We start from the raw sequence: 22352 nt of genomic DNA, 5'->3' as shown, positions 1-22352 counted from the left end.
GACGCCAATTTTGTAAATAGACGTCACTATCACATCCATATAATCCGATCTTATGGTTGTAGCTCGGAAGTGCTGCAAATCGGTCAGAACCGGGATTCCCTCGTCCTCCAGGTATTTGATAGCTTCCAAATTGGCGGCGCATTTATCCGCCACCGCACCGACCAATGTACTGGTAAGCTGGGTGTTTCCTTTTATCTTGCTGAACACTTCCTTTACGCCCTCCAAAATGGCAGTCGATCCTATTTTTTCAATGCCACTTGATGTCTACAAAAAGTGTAATTAATTTCACTTTAATAAAATTAAGCACTTATTGTACTTACCGCTCGAAAATAAACAATTTGCAAGTGTCCCTCCAAATTGGACACCGCTATCGAAAATATTTTCCAGTTTTTCAATTCATTTGGGGCATTCTTTAATAATATATTAATTAGTAAATATATTATATATATATATAACAATTTTTATACTTACATTGACACGTTTCAAATGGAATTCGTCAAAAATTATAAAAAATGGTTCTTCAACCAATAGGAATCGCAAATTGCTGGAAAAAATGGAAAATCCATTTTCGAGAGTTTCTTTTCGATTTTTTTAAAATTCTAGAAATGGTTCTGGAAGTTTTAAATCAGTTATAATTTGTAATTCCTTCCAATATTCCATGATGAAATTAACGGTGCAAAAAACATGTGGTGATAGGGATGGGAGGTAGGGACGCCGCCATATTTTGAAGTGTGGCCAATTATTCTAAACAAAATAGCGAGTTGTTGTCAACAAACAGGCGTCAAATTGGTTAATATTTAAAAAGAAACAAAATGTTTATTAATTATAATTATAATTGTACGGTAAGTACTGAAGTATTTAATACCCTTGCTGGGGTATTACAGTTTTCATCAAAAGTGGCCGAAAGATGTATATTTTTTTTCTTATGGTTTACGCAGGTTCGTAGGTTTACAACACCACCATCAACAACCACCCAGCCACAACATCATCAACACAACCACCACTCACATATCCCCCACCACAACCACCAGCAACAGTATATTACACCCCACCACCAACAGCACCACAACCACCAGCACCAAAACGACCAGCACCACAACCACCAGCATCACAACCACCAGCAACAGTATATTACACCCCACCACCAACAGCACCACAACCACCAGCACCAAAACGACCAGCACCACAACCACCAGCAACAGTATATTACACCCCACCACCAAAAGCACCACAACCACCAGCACCAAAACGACCAGCACCACAACCACCAGCAACAGTATATTACACCCCACCACCAACAGCACCACAACCACCAGCAACAGTATATTACACCCCACCACCAACAGCACCACAACCACCAGCACCAAAACGACCAGCACCACAACCACCAGCAACAGTATATTACACCCCACCACCAACATCACCACAACCACAACCACCAGCACCACAACCACCAGCACCAGTATTTTACACCCGACCACCAACACAACCAACAGCACCACAACCACCAGCACCACAACGACCAGCACCACAACCACCAGCAACAGTATATTACACCCCACCACCAACAGCACCACAACCACCAGCACCAAAACGACCAGCACCACAACCACCAGCACCACAACCACCAGCAGCACAACCACCAGCAACAGTATATTACACCCCACCACCAACACAACCAACAGCACCACAACCACCAGCACAACCAACAACATGGACGTCGGAGCCTGTGGCGGAGATTGAATGTAAGCGAGTTGGAGTTGGTAACATTATGACCATCGTGTCTAATGTACCAACCCAACCTTTAGCCTTAAATTTGACAAATTGTGCCATTTCCACCTGGCATTTAGATAATAATAATGCAGTTTGGGTCACAAAGGGGTTCCAATGCCCCTATTGTTTTAAGGACTTTAGATCGAGAATGCTTCTTGAAAAGCATTTCATAAATTGCCTTGAAACACCCAAATTGTACCATTGCCAATTCTGCCCATATTCCAAGGAATTACCCAACTTTGGAATGCACTTGAAGCATGAAAAATGGTGAAGGGGGTGGCTTATGAGCCAGCGGGGGTGATGGAGGAGGTATGGAAAAATTGGGCAACTTTAAGAAAAAAAAAAAAAATAGACAGCATTACCTTTGCCTCCACTGGCTCCTCCACCTCCTCTGGCATCATCAGCAATACCCCCTTATCCCAAGAAAATTATTATTAATTTCCGAACATTTTCGATGCAATAAGTGCATTCCATGGTAGTAACTTGGAATATGGGCAGAATTCAATTTGGGTGTTTTGTGGCAATTTTTGAAATGTTTTTCAAGAAGGATTTTCGATTGAAACAATAGGGGCATTGGGCCTTGTCGTCCATAATGCATTATTGGCACCTAAATGCCAGGTGGCAATGGCACCTTATTTTTCAAATTAATGATAAGGGCGATAATGGTACATTAAGACACGATGGTCATAATGTTGTTTGTCCCCCGCCACAGGCATTATTTAATGCTTATTTTTGGAACACATGTTGGATTTATGTATCCATCTGATTCCATCGGTTAACGCAAGTGCCACACTATGAAATTATGAAAAATTATGAAATTGAAATTGAATTTATGTTTATAATTTGTATGTAAATTTGTTATGTAATATGTTGTTGTTTTGTTATGTTGTTATGTTATGTAATTTGTTATGTAAATATCGTTAATAATATATCGTTCATATTAAAGACAATTAAAGACATTGTTTTATTTTAAATTTGAACAATATGTTCTGAACATAAATAAATTAACATAAATTTGAATTCTTTTCCCATAGAAGTTCCATGCCAACTTGGCTATTTTCTAGCCAGATTTGGCTATTTTGCATGACCTCAAACTAGAAACCACTTAATTTTGCAGGAGCCTGTTATGTTGGCTATTTCACAAAAAAATGTGCTATTTTTGAGCTATTTTAAATAATTTTTAATATTTGATTACTACGATTACTACGAGGCCATTACGATTAGGCCTCTCGGGGATACCACTTAAAAAAAAAGCGCCATTTACTCTACCTCAAAGGTGGTGTGGAAAATAGTATTTTTAACTAGAAATAAATTTAAAAAATAAATTTAACCAAGAGTTTTTTTTTTCAAATAAAATTGAATTGAATAGGTATTTCAATTTCAAAATTTAAATTGATCAAAAATTGATCAACTCTGAAATTGATGAAAATAACTCATCTTTTTTCATCACTTTTTTCATCAAAATGTACAAAAACCAACCAAATTTTCACAACACTGTCCAATTTATTAACGTTTTTCAACTGTTACCCCCAAACTGAAATTACGAAAAATCCATAAATTCGGGAGATGAAAAACGCCGACTCGGCGAAAAGTCATCTCTTCCTCTTGTATCTTTCGGCTTTTTTTTTTTTTTTTCTGTAGTTTTAATAAATAGTTAAACATTTATTGGTTCCTTAGCCGCTGGCGCGAGACCGCCTTGCCCCGGGGCTCGCCCCGGCCCGGCACGGCACCCGGCAGCGCGGGCGGCGCACGTCCGGCGCGCTCAACAGACCAAACACGACTTATAAAAAGTTCCTTACAAATAGGATAAAAAATTCAATAAACAAAAACCTATTTTTACACCCCTTCGCCAGGTGTCCTCCGCTCAGCGCAGTGAGTCGGCTTGCTGGATCACCTGCGGATAACTGACTTCGGCTAAGCATAATCTAAGTTCAAAATTTAAGTTAGAATAAGTTACTTAATATTAATTTTACAGAAACATAAAAGTGAATAAAAGAACAAATAAAAACAAAATCTAAAAACACATTATTACGAAAAATCCATAAATTCGGGAGATGAAAAACGTCGACTCGGCGAAAAGTTATCTCTTACTCTTGTATCTTTCGGCCGCATACCTCCTTCATTACCTCTGCTGGCTTATAACGCACCCCCTTCACCCCAGAACATTTTTGGTGCTTTAAATGCATTCCAAAATTCGATAGCTGGAGTGGAGCTGGGAAGGAGGATTAGCAGGTGGATTAAGCAGCCCTTCCCACAGTGCCCACAATTCCCTAATTTTGGGGCCGGGAACGTACCGGATACCCACCACGCCGGAGCATTTTTTAAATTTAATATGCATGGAAAAGTTTGGTTTCGCTTTACTATATAGGGGCACCACATAGGTGGGCACGGCGGCACCGCAGAGTTTTAAGCTGAACTCCCGAGCGGGCGCCAGCGACACCGGCGGGGGCATCGACACCGGCGACACTGCCTCCTCCTTCTCCCCAGCCAAAGACACTGCCGGTCCGTGGTCGTCCAAATGCCCCCTTGCCCATCAATGTGCCAGGTGGGCACGGCGGCACCGCATAAATTTAAATTCAACTCCCGAGCGGGCTCCAGCGATACGAGCGGGCTCCAGCGACACTGGCGGGCGCGGGGGCGGGGGCACCGCGTCCTCCTCCTCCCCAGCCAAAGCCTCCGCAACCAATGACTCCCAGGTCAAAGGCTGGGCCACTGACTCCACTGGGTCCACCTGGGCCACTGGCTCCTCCTGGGTCACTGGCTCCTCCTTGGTGTTTTTGACTCCAGTGTTTGGAGTTTTTGGCGTCGACTCATCCTTGTCATTAATATTGACAGTCTGGGAAAAAAGAAATAACCAGTTAAATTATTTAATAAAATAATACTTACACCAAAGTTAATTATTTGAATCATGATTCAAATTTTAATTCACTTTATGTTATAAAGTTTATGTTTTAAAGGTTATGTTTTAAAGTTTTCTTTTTGATTTCAACTTTGAATGTTTCGATACATCGAAATCTAAATCTAAATCGATCTAAATACCCCAAAACAATAAGGGCATTGGGACCCCTTTGTGGTCCAAATTACATAATTGGCATCTAAATGCCAGGTGGCAATTTCACAATTAGTTAAATTCAATGTATATTGTTGTTTGATTTAGCGTGTTGATATGGAACTGGAGAACTTGGCCACTTTTGATTAAAACTATAATACCTCAGCAAGGTATTAAATACTTAAGTACTTACTGTGCAATTATAATTCATTTTGTTTATTTATTCTTACTTTACTTTATTCTTTCTTGCTTCTATCTTTGTTATGGTTAATTGGCAACGGTCCAAAAATGGCGCGTCCCAAATTCCCATCCCTAATCTCCACCATTTTTCAAAACATTGCAAAGTGAGACTTTCATCATGCAATACTTGAATGAATTAAAAATTATAAGTGATTTAAAAATTCCAGAATCATTTCTGGAATGGTTAAACAAGAGAAAAGAAACTCTCGAAAATGGATTTTCCATTTTTGAGAGTAATTTACAATTCCTGTTGGTCGAAGAACCATTTATTATTATATTTGATGAGATCCATCTGTTATATATATATATAATATATTTACTAATTAATATATTTTTACAGAATGCCCCAAATAATATAAAAAACTGGAAAATATTTTCCATAGCAGTGTCCAATTTCGCGGGACACTTGAAAATTGTTTATTTGCGAGCGGTAAGTACAACATTTACTTAATATTATTAAAATGAAATTAATTAAATTTTTTTTTACGCATCAAGTGGCATTCAAAAAATTGGATCGGCTGCCATTTTGAAGGGAGTTAAAATGGTGGTAAGTAGTATACAAAAAAGCACCCGGCTTACCACCACATTGGTCGGTGCGGTGGCTGATAAATGCGCCGCCAATATGGAAGCCATTAAATTCATGCAGAACCACGGAATACCGGTTCTGTATGATTTTCAGCACTTCCGAGCTACAATGACAAGATCGGGAATTATGGATGTAATAGTGACCTCTATATACACCACTCCCATCCCCATCTTCACAAAGGATAATTATGAGAAAAAATTGTCCGGTTCTGAACGGTTGGTGGAGAAGAGAGTACCCTCCCCATTACAAGACCGTTATAAAGACTGTTATATAAAGGTAAGTTTCCAAAAATTAATTAACTGCCTTCATGGCCACATTGGCAACGGTCTTTGTGCAGAGAATTCAGAAAGAACTTAAGGAAATGTAAGTATTTATATCATAAAAAATATATATCATTTTTTTTTTCCAGGCACATGGATTTGGCGCTCACCGATTTACTAATCCCAGACGAGAAGACAGGGAAGGATGACGAGGAGGCAGGCCCATCAAAGAGGATGAAGCTCAATTAGTCTTAGTGTATTATAATATAGTACAGTTTAGTATTAGTTTAACTTAGTTTAATTTAGTTTTTGTACAGTGGATTAGGCCTCTCGGGGATACCACTACAAAAAAAAACGCGCCTTATACTCTACCTCAAAGGTGGTGTGGAAAAGAGTATTTTTAAGTAGAAATAAATTAAAAAAATAAATTAAACCAAGAGTTTTTCTTTTCAAATAAAATTGACATTTATTATGATTGATTATGCTTATATACGGTGTATTGGTGTTTTTTTCTAAATTGTATTTTAATAGGAATGTATATCAGGTAATTATATCTATGTGGTGGTGTATGGACTTTTTATTGTTTTCAAATAGGTATTTCAATTTTAAAATTGAAATCGATAACAAATTGATGAAATTGACTTTTTAATAACTCTTTGATTTTTTCAAAAAAATCTTGAGTACTTTCAAAATTTCAAAAGTTACTATAAAAACTAACCGAATTTTCACAACACTTGTCAATTTTTTCATTTTTTTTTCAACTTTGCGATGCAGAAATAGGAGAGTAAAAAGAGAGCAGAAAATCTGTCTCACTGAGTGGGTTGGAAGCGCGAAGTTGGAAAACGTTCAAAACTTGACAAGTGTTGTGAAAATTACATTTTTTGTCTATGTGTGTGAGCTTCGTTTCTGTGATGTGGTGAGTTTTCCTCTGTGTTTTCCTTTGGCTGGTCTGGTTCGCCTTGTTTGGCTGGGCCTGGGCTCAGCTCGATCGGTGCGAGAGGGATCGGATTCGATCCGAGCGACTTTTGGTATGATTTTGACTTTGAATCGGTCAATTGCCTCCGACATTGCCACCCGCTGCACCACCAATGGCCGCCCAATAAACAGTTCTTCCAGGTGCACTGGTTTTGCCACGGGCTGCGGCGACGCTGATTTCGCCAAAAGCTGCGGCGTCGCTGGTTTCCAAAAATTTTTTATGCAACAAGTGCATACTAAAATTGGGCAATTCCTTGGAATAAGGACACCACACATAGTGGTATAATTTGGGTGTTGTGAGGCAGTCCCTAAAATGTTTTTCAGGAAGAGTGTTTGACTTAAACGTTTTGTAACAATAGGGGCATTGTGGCCCCTTTGTCGTCCATAATACATTATTGGAATCTAAATGCCACGTGGCAATGGCACCTTTTTTTTAAATTAAGGTTAATGGTCTGGTTGGAACATTAGACACGATCGTCATAGCTTCACCAACCACCTTCACTGGCGCACCGTTGACTTTGTTCTCCGCCCCCGGCTCCGACTTTGCCACCCGCTGCACCACCAATGGCCGCCCAATAAACAGTTTTTTCAGGTCCACTGGTTCGCCATAGGGGTGGGTGCTACCCCTGTTTCTTTATGGGATTTATCTCACTGCATCCATATTTCCTTCATAAACCCAGATGGCTTATATTTAAACCAAGCCCCAAGCCCCTACCTTTTTTTATTCATTAAATGCATCCCGAAATTGGGCAATTCCTTGGAATACGGACAAAATTCGCAGTGTTTGGTGTTTTAAGGCAATTTTTGAAGTGTTTATCTAGAAGGGTGTTTGATTTGAATAATCTATAACAATAAGGGCATTGTGACCCTTCGTCGTCCACAGAACATTGTTGGCATCTAAATGCCACGTCGCAATGGCACCTTTTTTTAAATTTAAAGACAATGGCCGTGTTGGTACATTTGACACGATGGTCATAAGTTCACCAGCCGGCTCCACTGGCGTAACTTTTACTTCATTCACCACCAAGCGGATAAAGATAACTCAAAGAAAGACTCAAGATAAAATAAAGACTCAAAGATAAAGATGAATGTGAGATGCAGAGAACAAAAATAAAATGCAGAATAAAACAGCTCCCTCATTCCACCGTGTTCGTGTTCGCGAAAGAGGAGGAGGAAAAACAAAAACTCATAGTAATTACTATGTATAAGTATGAATTTATATTAAATGATGTATCTTTATTAAATCTATCTATATTAATCTATATATCTATATATAAATTAAAACTAAATTTATAATAACACTATAGAAAACAAAAAAAAGAAAAGTACAATATTTACAAAACAAAAAATTAAATTAATTTAATATTAGACAAATGTTTATTGGGTGAATAATGGACGGTTGTTGGCATAGGATGTGAAGGGGGGAGAGGTGGGTGCTACTCCTGTTTCTTTATGGGCTACCCCTGATTCTTTATGGGCTACCCCTGTTTCTTTATGGGATATTTCACAATTCCTCCATATTTCCTATATAACCCCAGCTGACTTATATCACTAACCATACAGCATATAGACAACCCATTTCATACAACGAAAATGGACGCAAAAATTTCTTGCGACAGGCCCCAGCAGGCCCCAGAGCGGATTTCTTACGCTCATCGTTCGTTCATCTTACGCTCATTCTCTCATTAAATTTTTTCTGTTTCTCAGTCTCTAAACGGAGCGCGATGAAGAAGGTTGGCCTGCGCTTCGGTTGATCTTTGTATGTATGCGTGTCACACATTCACATACACGGGTGTTTGTGTGCGTACGATTTCGTTTCGAAGCCAGCGCACAAAATTTGGATTTTTCTTACTTTTCAGGCTTGCTACCCTAACAAAATTCGGGTATTCGTTATTTGATGAAATGACGAAAGAAATTTATTATTATTATACATTTATTATTTATTATACATTTTTTATTTATTTAGGAATTAGATTAAGTGTTAGTAGTAAAATGTTTTCTGCAAATATATATTTTTACGAATCATTAAAAATCAATATACTGAGAATGTGTCAGAGTATATTTCAGTCGGAGTCCATGCCTACTCTAACGATGGAATGATTTTTAGGGGAGGGTGAAGACACGAAAACAGCTGATGGACTTGTTTACCTTTTTTGTTTACAATTTTTCAGGCACTTGTTATTAATTTGGGTTATTGTGAGATGGAAATGACGGTGTGTAAATACGGTAGTGACATTTTTATATTTATGTATATTTATGTATATATTTTAAATTACACTGCAGATCATACAATAAGAATCCATATAAAAGCATAAAACCAATGTATATATATATATATATATATATATATATATGTATATATCTGTAACAATTTAACTTTTTTAAAGCTCCAAAATATATAAGGAAATTATTAAATTAACGACAATAATTTAATTAAATCTCACATTAAATTTAATTTAATAAAATTATTGCCGTTAACAAAAACTTAAAAGCAATCGGCGTTTTAAGTGACTCCGACTGAAATATACTCTGACACATTCTCAGTATATTGATTTTTAATGATTCGTAAAAATATATATGCAGAAAACATTTTACTACTAACACTTAATCTAATTCCTAAATAAATAAAAAATGTATAATAAATAATAAATGTATAATAATAATAAATTTCTTTCGTCATTTCATCAAATAACGAATACCCGAATTTTGTTAGGGTAGCAAGCCTGAAAAGTAAGAAAAATCCAAATTTTGTGCGCTGGCTTCGAAACGAAATCGTACGCACACAAACACCCGTGTATGTGAATGTGTGACACGCATACATATAAAGATCAACCGAAGCGCAGGCCAACCTTCTTCATCGCGCTCCGTTTAGAGACTGAGAAACAGAAAAAATTTAATGAGAGAATGAGCGTAAGATGAACGAACGATGAGCGTAAGAAATCCGCTCTGGGGCCTGCTGGGGCCTGTCGCAAGAAATTTTTGCATCCATTTTCGTTGTATGAAATGGGTTGTCTATATGCTGTATGGTTAGTGCTTATATTTAACTCTCCCGAGCCCCAAGCATTTTTTATGCATTAAATGCATCCCGAAATTTGGCAATTCCTTGGAATACGGACAGAATCCGCAGTGATGTAATTTTGGAGTTTAAAGGCAATCCTTTCAAGAGGGTGGTTTGGCTAAATACCTTATAACAATAAGGGTATTGCGGCCCCTTTGACGCCCAAACCACGCCATTGGCATCTGCATGCCAAGTAGAAATGGCATCTTTTTGCAAACTAATATTAAATTGCCTGGTTAGCACATTCGACACGATATTCAATTGTTCACGAGCTGGCAATGGCTTACCTTTGACTTTCATATTAATATTCTTCGCGACAGGCTTCCTCTTAGCCACCCGCTGCACCACCAATGGCCGCCCAATGAACAGCGCATCCACGTCCGCCGTAGACTGCGACGTCGATGGTTGGGCCTCAGTCTGCGGCTTAGCTGGTTGGGCCACGACTTTGCGCTTGGGTGGTTTGGCCACAGTTTTGGGCTTCGGTGCTTCGGTGACCGATAGCAACTCCTCAAGATCCGAATCTTCATTCTTCACGTTTGCTCTGCATATGATTTTATAGATCTGCGTGCAAAGGAAAAAAGGGTTTTAATATATTGCGTAGAAAGAAATAGACATATCAAAAATATGCATACATACATACAGTCAGCACAGAAATTATTCGGACACTGAAATATACTTATACTAAAGGCTTATTTCTGGGAAAAAATGAAATTTTCGGCAGTGTTTTTATGTTTTTCTATTAAAAACTGATTTTTCAAAACATATTATAAATTTTATATTAACATATTAATTAACATAACAAAATTTCTTTATTTCCCTTAAATTTTAAATACTTAAAAAACAAAAATTTTTTTTTCAGTGTCCAAATAATTTGTTTGCTGACTGTATGTATATGTATATGTATGTATATAAATATGTACTTTATAGCATAGATGGGCGCAAACTAAAAATTACAACAACAACCACCATCAAGATGGTTGTCGTCAAACGGGACCGCTGCGTCGGCACGCTACCTGCTTCAACATTTTTTGTAACATTTTTTTTGTACATTAACACTCCCCATCTATGCTTTAAAGAATATTTTGACTTATAATTACATATGTACTTACCGAGCCATTACGAAACATTTTTATTTTAAATTTTAAATAAAATTTATTGCAGAGAGGGTCCTGTTTTTTAGATTGGCAACGCTTCAAATATGGCGTCCCATAATTTTCGTCCCTTACCTACCACCATTCATTTTCCAAAGCCATTCCAGAGTGAGAATTTCAGTGGTAAAGATGGAGTGCGTGCGATCCACAGTAGGCCGGATTGCCAAATAAGCGGAATAAAATCGAAAATTTTATTTAAATAAATCTTAATTTTTTTTAAACTTATCAATATTAAATTCCCTGTATAATAAGTATTAGAAAGTATTTTTGGTTGAAATGCAACCTTTCAATTTTTATTTAGCTTCAAAGTCAAGTGATTGAACAGCTGATTTTTGTGATTAAGTTGGCGGGAAACTTTTGTTGACTTTGTGCGCTTGGCAATCACACACGAAAAAAGAATTTAACATTATTTAAAATGAATTTTAAACCTCGAGGTAAGAAAATTGAGTTTAATGAAAGCATTTTGTGTAAAATTATTTTATGTGTATTATATGTGTATTGTTTTGTGTTGTCCAAAAAGAAAAAACCTAACCTTTATGTTCGTCTTCTGTGGAGAAAAAAAAAGTCTTCTGCGTATTTCTGCAATGTGTAATGTATCTTTAACAAAAGAAGAAACTATTTAGAAAAATATAAAAAAAATCTCATTTGCGGCTTTTTGCGGCTTTTTCGATGATGACATTTTCAAGATGTGCATGAGTTCTGTCATGCAACCTTGCTAGACGTATGAATTGACAGCGCTCGCGACTCTAATGCGCTTGCTGAATGGATATGTGGCCAGATTAATGAGGGTAGACTGACAGTCGACCAGAAGGGCAAACTTTACAAAAAAATTAAAAGCTTTGAAATTTATATAAAATCAAATCTGCAAAAGTGTAGCCGTAATATGCGAACGTTCAAAAAAAAAACATTCAGAGTGGCTATCAAAGTCTTTAAAAATAGTTTTGGATAACCAAGCGGATATTCCAAATTTAACAAAGGGACCAAAGCTATCTTATGAGGAAGGAGGAACGCGTCTTTGCCAAAGCACAATGTTTTAACACTTAGTATACATATGTAAGCATAAAATCTTAATGTATATCCTTTTATTCCTATTTAAGCAAAAATGAAATCCATGTTTATTATAAATAATAAAAATCAGTATAATATGTAAGAAAATAATAAATATAAGTATAAAAAACGAAATCTAACTTCAGATCACGTATACGTTATGTTGTCTTCCATGGGCAGTTAAGGTAGGCGTGGCCAAACTTACTAAAAACATTGCTTAAACATTTATAGTGGTGTATTCTTAAAATATGCTAAGTTTTTGCTCGATATATACAATTTTCGATTTTATGCCACTTATTTGGCAATCCGGCCTACTGTGCGATCGTTGGAATGCGTTCTGCAAAATAACATTCCAGAAGAATTTCTGGAATGGTTATTTAAACGCAAAAATACATTAGAGAATGGTTACGCCATAATGGAAAGCAACTTCAATTACATTATGGTCAATGAACCATTTTTCATTATATTCGACGAATTCCATATACGAAATGTCACTGTGAGTACAACAATTTTAATGTATATAATATGTTTACTATATATATAATGAAATTTTACAGAATGCTCCAGATAATATGAGAAATTGGAAGATATTTGCCGTTGCAGTGTTCAATTTTTCAGGACATATGCAAATTGTTCATTTGCGTACGGTAAGTACAATAATTACCTATTTTTATTTAAAAATGAAATTAATTTAATTTTTGTAGGCATCAAGTGGCATCGAGGTAATGGGATCGGCTGCCATTTTAGAAGGAGTGCAGATGGTATTGGCCAGTATCAATAAAAGGACCCTTCTTACCTCCACATTGGTCGGTGCGGTGGCGGATAAATGCGCCGCCAATCTGGAGGCAATAAGATACATGCAGAACCGTGGAGTTCCGGTTCTGTATGATTTGCAGCCCTTTCGATCGACTATAATGCATTTGGGAACTTTGGATCTTTTCGCAAACCGTTTATATACTAATCCAAGTTCACAAAACAGAATTATTTGAGAATCCTCTCGGATTTTGAACGGTTGGTGGCGGAGAAAGTGCCCTCCCCATTACACGACCGTTACAAAGAGGAGGTAAGTTTCGCACAATTAATAAAGCAAACATTTTATTTATTATTTTCTTTAATTTTAGCGTCTTACCCTTGAGTCCTTATTTGGGAATTTATTTAATAACTTCCCAAATAGGACCTTCAACCTAAGGTGGTTAAACTCGAACCACATGGAAGAAGTGGGTGCCAAGCTGGCTTATGACGTTCATTTTGGGGCAGCGGAGGGCTTTGCTAAATTTCCAGCAGTCCTTGCCGATCGTTAGGAGGCAGTTGCTTTCATGGCCACATTAGCAACTGTCTTCGTTCAAAAAATGCACAATGGCAGAATGGGGTGCCTGTCCTTTACGACTTGGAGCACTTTTGTGGTATCATGTCTCGGCTGGACCACATCGACGAGTTCGCCACCCATCTGTATGCTGTCCCGACATTCTCCAGGAGCAATTTTGCCCAAATCCTGTCGAATTTCAAAAGGCTGGTTGAGGAGAATGTACCCCCAGCTTTACATGACCGATACAATCAGGAGGTAAGTTTCTCAAAATTAATTTATATGTGTAATTTGTATAATTTTTTTCATTACTTCTAGCGTCTTGGCTTGGAGGCCCTTTTTAGGAATTTATTCAACAAATTCCCGACGAGGACCTTCACCATAAGATGGGTCAACTCGAACCACCTGGAGAGAGTGGGTGCCAGGCTGGCCGAGAAAGTGCACGTCGGTGCCGTGGAAGGATTTGAGAAACATGCAGCCCTTGCCTATCGAAATGAGGCAGTTGTCTTTATGGCAACTTTGACAACTGTCCTCAGCCAAATAATGCACAATGATTTGAGGAGATCGGAGGAGATAGAATAATGTAGTATAGTTTAACATTAGTATTGTATAATTTAATTTAATAATTTTTAAAGTTTCCGAACTTCGTTGTTTGCAGCCACCAAATAAAATTTTTCTTATTCTTTCTTGCTTCTATCTTTCTTATGGTTAATTGGCAACGCTCCAAAAATGGCGCGTCCCAAATTCCCATCCCTAATCTCCACCATTTTTCAAAACATTGCAAAGTGAGACTTTCATCATGCAATACTTGAATGAATTAAAAATTATAAGTGATTTAAAAATTCCAGAATCATTTCTGGAATGGTTAAACAAGAGAAAAGAAACTCTCGAAAATGGATTTTCCATTTTTGAGAGTAATTTACAATTCCTGTTGGTCGAAGAACCATTTATTATTATATTTGATGAGATCCATCTGTTATATATATATATAATATATTTACTAATTAATATATTTTTACAGAATGCCCCAAATAATATAAAAAACTGGAAAATATTTTCCATAGCAGTGTCCAATTTCACGGGACACTTGAAAATTGTTTATTTGCGAGCGGTAAGTACAATAATTACTTAATTTTATTAAAATGAAATTAATTAAATTTTTTTTGTAGGCATCAAGTGGCATCAAAAAAATTGGATCGGCTGCCTTTTTGGAGGGAGTTAAAATGGTGGTAAGCAGTATACAAAAGGAGTCCTTGGTTTTATTAAAAGGTGGTCAAAAGAATTTAATGACCCCTATATAACCAAAACACTATTCATTTCTTTGGTCCGTCCTATACTGGAGTACATCAGGACCGCATAGAATCCGTACAAAAGAATTTCCTAACTTTTTCACTTAGAGGTCTAAACTGGGATGCAAATCTTCACCTTCCATCTTATAATAGTAGACTCTTACTCATAAACTTACCTAGCTTAACAAATCGTAGGACAATGACAAACGGGGACGCAGATAGCTAGCATTTACTAAAACGCTTAAAATTTAACATTCCTAATAGAAGGACTCGAAACTTTAGTCCTCTGTTCCTTAGCCGTTGTAGTTCGACATATGCACTGCATGACCCTTTTAGGGTGTTATGTTCAAACTATAATGGTCTCTACTCAATAACATCTCTTTCCTGTCCCTCAAATTTAAAATATAGAATTTTAAATTTCCTTACTAACTCCTCCTAGCTTAATAAATTACAAATAGCTTAATACAATCTAACAAGTCGTTTCTTGAGCGCCTCTCGGTCGTCTGGGCCTCTAAGCTTTATGATGAATACAGGAATGCTAGCTGATGCTCTTATTGATGCACAAGCCATTTCCAAATTCTGAAAGACCGGAAAAAAAAAATATTACACAACCAGTTGAGCCAAATTAAAGGCACAAGATTGAAAAAAAAAAAAAGAAAAAAATAAAAAGCGAGAAGTCAAGCGTTTGGCGTGCTGTTGACAACTGAATGGGAATGGAGGGAAGGCCGCGTTATATACCGTTTTTGGGACTAAAAAAATCCCCATCCTCATTGCAACCTACATCTGGTCACACTGCTCGAAGGGCTTTCTTTTAATGCACTATGGGGAATTTGGCCGATTTCATGGTATCAATTAATAAATTTTAAACTAAGTACGATTTTTCGAAACGGTTTTTTTTATACCCTTGCAGAGGGTATTATAATTTTTATAATTTTATTAATTAATCATAAAATCAACTTCGAGGGTAGCCTAGATGGTTCGACTTCATTAGCGGGCGGTTGTTTCGATTTTGATAAAGTTTTAGTTTTATGATTATTTTTATATTTACTTTTATTTTTGTATTATTTTTTTTTTTTTAGTTTTAATTTTTACGTTATCATTATTATTTTTAATTGCATTCTATAACAATTAAAGTAAAAATAAGTGACGGACGGGTCCGGATGACAAAATGCCGGAAGGACTCCCTTGAAAGAAAAAGTTCAAAGTCCTTACGAGGATTTGAACACAGAAAATTTACACATAGAGTAACTACTCTATGCATTACGCTACCATCCTGTCTCGATCTGCGGCGATCAAAAATACTATTTGTTCTACCAACTACCACATCGGCGCATCGAAAACAGAAACGAGAAATTGAAATTGAAATTTGGAAGCCAAAACATTTTTACTCCGTCGTGCGAGCAGTCACACATAGGTTCACATTTTTGTTGACGGGTACATGTAAAGAGTTCTAAAAATAGAATCGTATGCATGTGCGTTTCCCCCCTCACCAACAAGCTCGAAGAAAAAAGTTGACCGTTTTGGGCCCTGATGTCCCATCTATGTACTTTATAATCTTTGCCCTTACCTACCACCATTCATTTTCCAAAGCCATTCCAGAGTGAGAATTTCAGTGGTAAAGATGGAGTGCGTGCGATCGTTGGAATGCGTTCTGCAAAATAACATTCCAGAAGAATTTCTGGAATGGTTATTTAAACGCAAAAATACATTAGAGAATGGTTACGCCATAATGGAAAGCAACTTCAATTACATTATGGTCAATGAACCATTTTTCATTATATTCGACGAATTCCATATACGAAATGTCACAATTTTAATATATATAATATATATACTATATATATAATGAAATTTTACATAATGCTCCAGATAATATGAGAAATTAGAAAATATTTGCCGTTTCCAATTTCTCAGGACATATGCAAATTGTTTATTTGCGTACGGTAAGTACAATAATTACCTATTTTTATGAAATTAATTTAATTTTTGTAGGCATCAAGTGGCATCGAGGTAATGGGATCGGCTGCCATTTTAGAAGGAGTGCAGATGGTATTGGCCAGTATCAATAAAAGGAACCTTCTTACCTCCACATTGGTCGGTGCGGTGGCGGATAAATGCGCCGCCAATCTGGAGGCAATAAGATACATGCAGAACCGTGGAGTTCCGTTTCTGTATGATTTGCAGCCGTTTGGGAACTTTGGATCTTTTCGCAAACCGTTTATATACTAATCCAAGTTTCACAAAACAGAATTATTTGAGAATCCTCTCGGATTTTGAACGGTTGGTGGCGGAGAAAGTGCCCTCCCCATTACACGACCGTTACAAAGAGGAGGTAAGTTTCGCACAATTAATAAAGCAAACATTTTATTTATTATTTTCTTTAATTTTAGCGTCTTACCCTTGAGTCCTTATTTGGGAATTTATTTAATAACTTCCCAAATAGGACCTTCAACCTAAGGTGGTTAAACTCGAACCACATGGAAGAAGTGGGTGCCAAGCTGGCTTATGACGTTCATTTTGGGGCAGCGGAGGGCTTTGCTAAATTTCCAGCAGTCCTTGCCGATCGTTAGGAGGCAGTTGCTTTCATGGCCACATTAGCAACTGTCTTCGTTCAAAAAATGCACAAGGAGCTGAAGGAATCGTAAGTATTCATATATTTATATTTTATTCATATATTCATATTCATATTCATATATATCATAAAAAACATTTTTTTTCCAGGCACATTGCACTAGCGGGGAGCCAGTTGATGGTCCAAGAGGAGGCGACGACGAGGGATGACGAGGAGGCTGGCCCATTAAAGAGATTTATATTAAATAAGAATAATATAGTATAGTTTAGTATTAGTTTTTGTATTATTTTAGTTTAGTTTAGTTTTAGTATAGTGGATTAGGCCTCTCGGGGATACCACTATAAAAAAACGCACCTTATACTCTACCTCGAAGGTCGTGGAAAAAAAGAGTATTTTTGTACTACAATAAATTGAGAAAAAAATAAATAAAAATAAATTTAAATAAATAAATACTCTTAATTTTTTCAACTAAAATTTACATTATTATTATTAATTATTAACATTAAAGATTATTATTTTTGTTAATATCTATGTATTTTAGGTTAGTAATTTTGGTAATTTAATGTATGATTGCTTATGCTTATATACGGTGTATTTGGTGTTTTTTATGAATTGTATTCTATCAGGATTGTATATCAGGTGGGTGGGTTAAGGAGTTATTGAGTTTTTTTTGGTTTTCAAAAAAGGTATTTCAATTTTAAAATTGAAATCGATAACAAATTGATGAAATTGGCTTTTTAATAACTCTTTGATTTTTTCAAAAAAATCTTGAGTACTTGCAAAATTTCAAAAGTTACTATAAAAACTAACCGAATTTTCACAACACTTGTCAATTTTTTCATTTATTTTCAACTTCGCGATGCAGAAATAGGAGAGGAAGAAGAGAGCAGAAAATCTGTCTCACTGAGTGGGTTGGAAGCGCGAAGTTGGAAAACGTTCAAAACTTGACAAGTGTTGTGAAAATTACATTTTTTGTCTATGTGTGTGAGCTTCGTTTCTGTGATGTGGTGAGTTTTCCTCTGTGTTTTCCTTTGGCTGGTCTGGTTCGCCTTGTTTGGCTGGGCCTGGGCTCAGCTCGATCGGTTGGAGAGGGATCGGATTCGATCCGAGCGACTTTTGGTATGATTTTGACTTTGAATCGGTCAATTGCCTCCGACATTGCCACCCGCTGCACCACCAATGGCCGCCCAATAAACAGTTCTTCCAGGTCCACTGGTTTTGCCACGGGCTGCGGCGACGCTGATTTCGCCAAAAGCTGCGGCGTCGCTGGTTTCCAAAAATTTGTTAAGCAACAAGTGCATACTAAAATTGGGCAATTCCTTGGAATAAGGACACCACACATAGTGGTATAATTTGGGTGTTGTGAGGCAGTCCCTAAAATGTTTTTCAAGAAGAGTGTTTGACTTAAGCGTTTTGTAACAATAGGGGCATTGTGGCCCCTTTGTCGTCCATAATACATTATTGGCATCTAAATGCCACGTGGCAATGGCACCTTTTTTTTAAATTAAGGTTAATGGTCTGGTTGGAACATTAGACACGATCGTCATAGCTTCACCAACCACCTTCACTGGCGCACCGTTGACTTTCTTCACCGCCACCGGCTTCACTGGCGCACCGTTGACTTTGTTCTTTGTAAAATTGTATCATGGGTGTGCCCGTTTCTTTTGCCATTCACAACGAATGTGAAAATATTAATTTTTTCTACTCGCCGCTAGGGGCGCCACTACTAGATGAAAACGTTACTTTTTGAAATTATTTTTCAAATAATTTACAAATATACTAATAAAACTTTGATTGCAAAGTTTGCAAAGTGCTTATGTTATTTCTTATTTACTTATATTTATTTTTTCTTTTAAAATAAGAATATTTTAAGATAATTTCCCTTTTTATTAACCAGACAAGAATGAAACCCCTATTTTGAAAAAAAAATTTCGAAAAAATGTTTATAAATTATATTTCAAAAATTTCTATCAAAAACGATGTTATTTATCTCAAAATTGTTTTGTTAACAAATAAAAAACAGTTTATTGTCATAATTTTATTCAACAACAAAACAATAAAAATTTTTAAACATAAACGGAGCTTCATCGTCGGATATAAAGTTGCGTTCCGGCTTCTCGGATGAAAAAGGATTAATGGTCGGCGGCAGGACGACATTTATATGGCGATTAGATTGATTAATGAAATGCACCATGTCCAAAGGAGCCTCATACTTCGTATAGGAAGTGACCACAATGGGGCATCCGAGATTCAGAGAAGCCTGAATGGTATCCGGCCAAGTGTCCTCCAGTGCATATCCAGTCGATCGGTAGAGACCCGAGTTGAAAAAGCATACTGAAAAGATTAAAAACAATTAATAAAAAAATCCGTATAGAAATATTTTAAAACTTACCCAAACTTGGCTTAAGAAAATGCGTTTCCTTACAATAATCATGATAAAGGCTATTTTCAAAGAAATAATTAACCGTCCTTTGGAACTTTCTGCATAAGCGGCAGCACCTTAAAAATAGCATAAAAACCCTATTAAAACTATAAAATATATAAATATCTTCCAACTTACTTTATCTTCTTTAGCTGATCAAATGATATATTATTGGGGTTTAATTCAGGTCCAATAAACACCACATTCAGGGTCTTTACCACTGGGGTTATGTGAAGCAAGAACAGCTCCCACTTTTGCAGGACATCCACTTCGAATTCGATTTCCGCTCCAATCAAATGAATCGTTAGCTCCTCGCAGCTCCTTAGACGTTCGCAGAGTTTCAGGGCGAACCAGGCTGTTAAAGGTCCTGTGGACACCTGAGTAAGGGCGGCGTATTCGCACTCATCAGTGACATCTAAAGGGAGAAGGACATACATCTTATTATTGTTATAACTTTTCGATTTAATAAAATAGTAATCGGATAAATAGTCTGATTTTTGAATGGAATTCTTTAAACATTTCGTAGAACGATTCTCCCTTAATCTGCATCACAATCTTAGAAGACAGTTTTTCTTAGATTTTTTGTCAAATTCTCTGGAGGATTCCATTATCTGGCCTACAGCGAAGGCTATATATTAGGCAATATTCATCCAATTCTTGAGCGGAATACCTTGAATCCTAAGACCAGAATTTCTTTTTTAATTTTTTGTCAATTTTCTGGAGGATCCCCTTCGAAAGCTCTAAAACTTCATGGAGCCACTATCTGGCCCACTGAGAAGGCTATATCTATGACAATAGTCATCCGATTCTTGAGCGGAATACCTCAAACAATTCATGGATCGATTCTCCACGAATCTGCATTAAAAGCACCTGCATCTAGGAACACAATTCTTACTGAAATTAAGTTTCTTCATCATGTGCCCAGTGTTGGAGCAGGCCATGGGAAGTTCCCGCAGTACTTTGTTGGGCAGCGATGGTTCCAACCTTCCAAATTTCGCCTGGAACATGACACACGCCTTAAACAAGCGATAGGCGTGGCACCACTTGGAGTGATCCGGACTGAGATGATCGGGCTTGTCCTTGCAGAAGGCCACCTCTCCACACCCGCCACAGGTGGACAGGCGCTTCAAGCGATGTTCCCGGCACTTGGCCTGAGAACAGAGCAGGGGGAAGAGGAGTAGTTCTTGTTCCGTGGCCGTGAGCTGGCGATTCATCTCCTTCTCCACCTGGCGGATGCAGACGATCCGGTAGGAGCGGAACTGCTCGGCACTGAAGTCGCCGCACTTGTAGAACATGTCGTGACCTGGATTATGGACCGATAATTGGCAATTAGAGTGATTTATGGTTCGCTGACAGCACGAATCTTTCTCACCATTGTGGGTGACCGTTTGGCGGAGGGCATAGCACAGCTGGCGGTGCTCCTGGTCGCCACTCATATGGCCACTACAGCAGTAGTAGCTCAGTCCACAACGGGTGCACGGCAGTGGATTTTGGCCGCAGAGATCTCCTTTGCAAAACTAATGGAAGAACAAAGAAAATTTAGAAAGTTTTTTTAAAAATAATATTTCTTTGTTTTAAAGATTTATTATTTTTAAAAATATAGAATCACCTACATTGCACAATGAGGCCATAAAGTATTGCCTCGGTTTATAGATGTACTCGATGTACTCGGCCTCATCATCGGAGGACTCCACATCGCTAGGTGGAGCCTGGCTAAAGAGCTTGCCGAGATTACTGAATAGAGCGGCGGTGGGGGACTCCCCTGGACCTGGATTGTTATAATTTGCTTTTAAATTTAAAAGTATTTATCTTAACAGCCGACACTACTTACCTTTTTGCAATTTACTCCCCAAACACTTTAGAAGCTCATCCACTTCGTCGGCCTTAACGTCCCTTGAGGCCTTCGTGGTGGGCAGTGGGATTTTGGGTGCTTCTGGAGCCGGTTGTGGTGGTGCAGTCTGAGCCTTGGGCTTTTTTTCAAGGGGTCTGGCTTCCTTGGACTGGTTAGCAATTAAGGGTAATATTTTGACTAGCTCGGCAGTGTTGATGGGCGGTTTCTTCTCCTCGGTTTTCAGCTCCCTGGGGGCTTCTGGTTTACCAATTGAAGGATTCGCGGTGGCCTTATTTTTGGCCAACAATTTGCGACGCAACAGTTGCTGAATGAGTTTGATGGTATCACTCTCGGGTGGATTATCCTCCTCCGATGGGTTATTTTTCACGGGTACTGTCAGTGGAGTATCGTCCTGGTCAGCCTGTGCCTGGTTGCACTTGTTCCTGGCCCGATTCCGGATCCTTGGCTTCTTTTTGTGGCCCACCGACTGGTGCATTTTATTCTCGAAATCTCGAATGCGAAATTAGCCCGCGCACGTAACTCAATCGAATGAACAATGAAGAATGCACATTGTTCTTGGTCTGAGATTTGCGATCTGCCTCGATTCAATTGGCCAGAAGCCATCGCCATCGCATCCCATCGGCGGTGCAAGCCCAAATGTATGCCCTGTCTATTTTTCTATTTTTGTAGAGCATGGCCCGCTCTGTCTGCATGGCCCGCCGGTTTGCGAATTTTTAATATAATTTACGAGTACCAGTGTTTGATTAATTCTCTGACTGCTAATTGCGTGCATCGT

The 22352-nt window shown here is 37.7% G+C and overlaps 2 protein-coding genes across 2 annotated transcripts; both read right to left on the bottom strand.

The window, feature by feature from the left end:
• Positions 1-4497: 4497 nt before the first annotated feature.
• On the bottom strand, positions 4498-12998 carry LOC108132551 (uncharacterized). The gene is made up of 3 exons (XM_070279573.1): positions 12936-12998; positions 10229-10502; positions 4498-4609 (listed from the first exon to the last, which is right to left on the bottom strand). Exons 1-3 carry the CDS (start codon positions 12996-12998, stop codon positions 4596-4598), a joined length of 351 nt encoding a protein of 116 aa, XP_070135674.1. The 3' UTR covers positions 4498-4595.
• A 6343-nt stretch (positions 12999-19341) lies between these two features.
• Positions 19342-22127, bottom strand: LOC108132604 (uncharacterized). The gene is made up of 7 exons (XM_043214031.2): positions 21557-22127; positions 21339-21493; positions 21098-21242; positions 20621-21028; positions 19864-20140; positions 19696-19802; positions 19342-19637 (listed from the first exon to the last, which is right to left on the bottom strand). Exons 1-7 carry the CDS (start codon positions 22050-22052, stop codon positions 19342-19344), a joined length of 1884 nt encoding a protein of 627 aa, XP_043069966.1. The 5' UTR covers positions 22053-22127.
• Positions 22128-22352: the final 225 nt, after the last annotated feature.

The sequence above is a fragment of the Drosophila bipectinata genome, chromosome 3L (genome assembly GCF_030179905.1).
Source record: "Drosophila bipectinata strain 14024-0381.07 chromosome 3L, DbipHiC1v2, whole genome shotgun sequence".
Classification (NCBI taxonomy): Eukaryota; Metazoa; Arthropoda; class Insecta; order Diptera; family Drosophilidae; genus Drosophila; species Drosophila bipectinata.
This window is presented reverse-complemented; position numbering and strand designations above follow the sequence as displayed.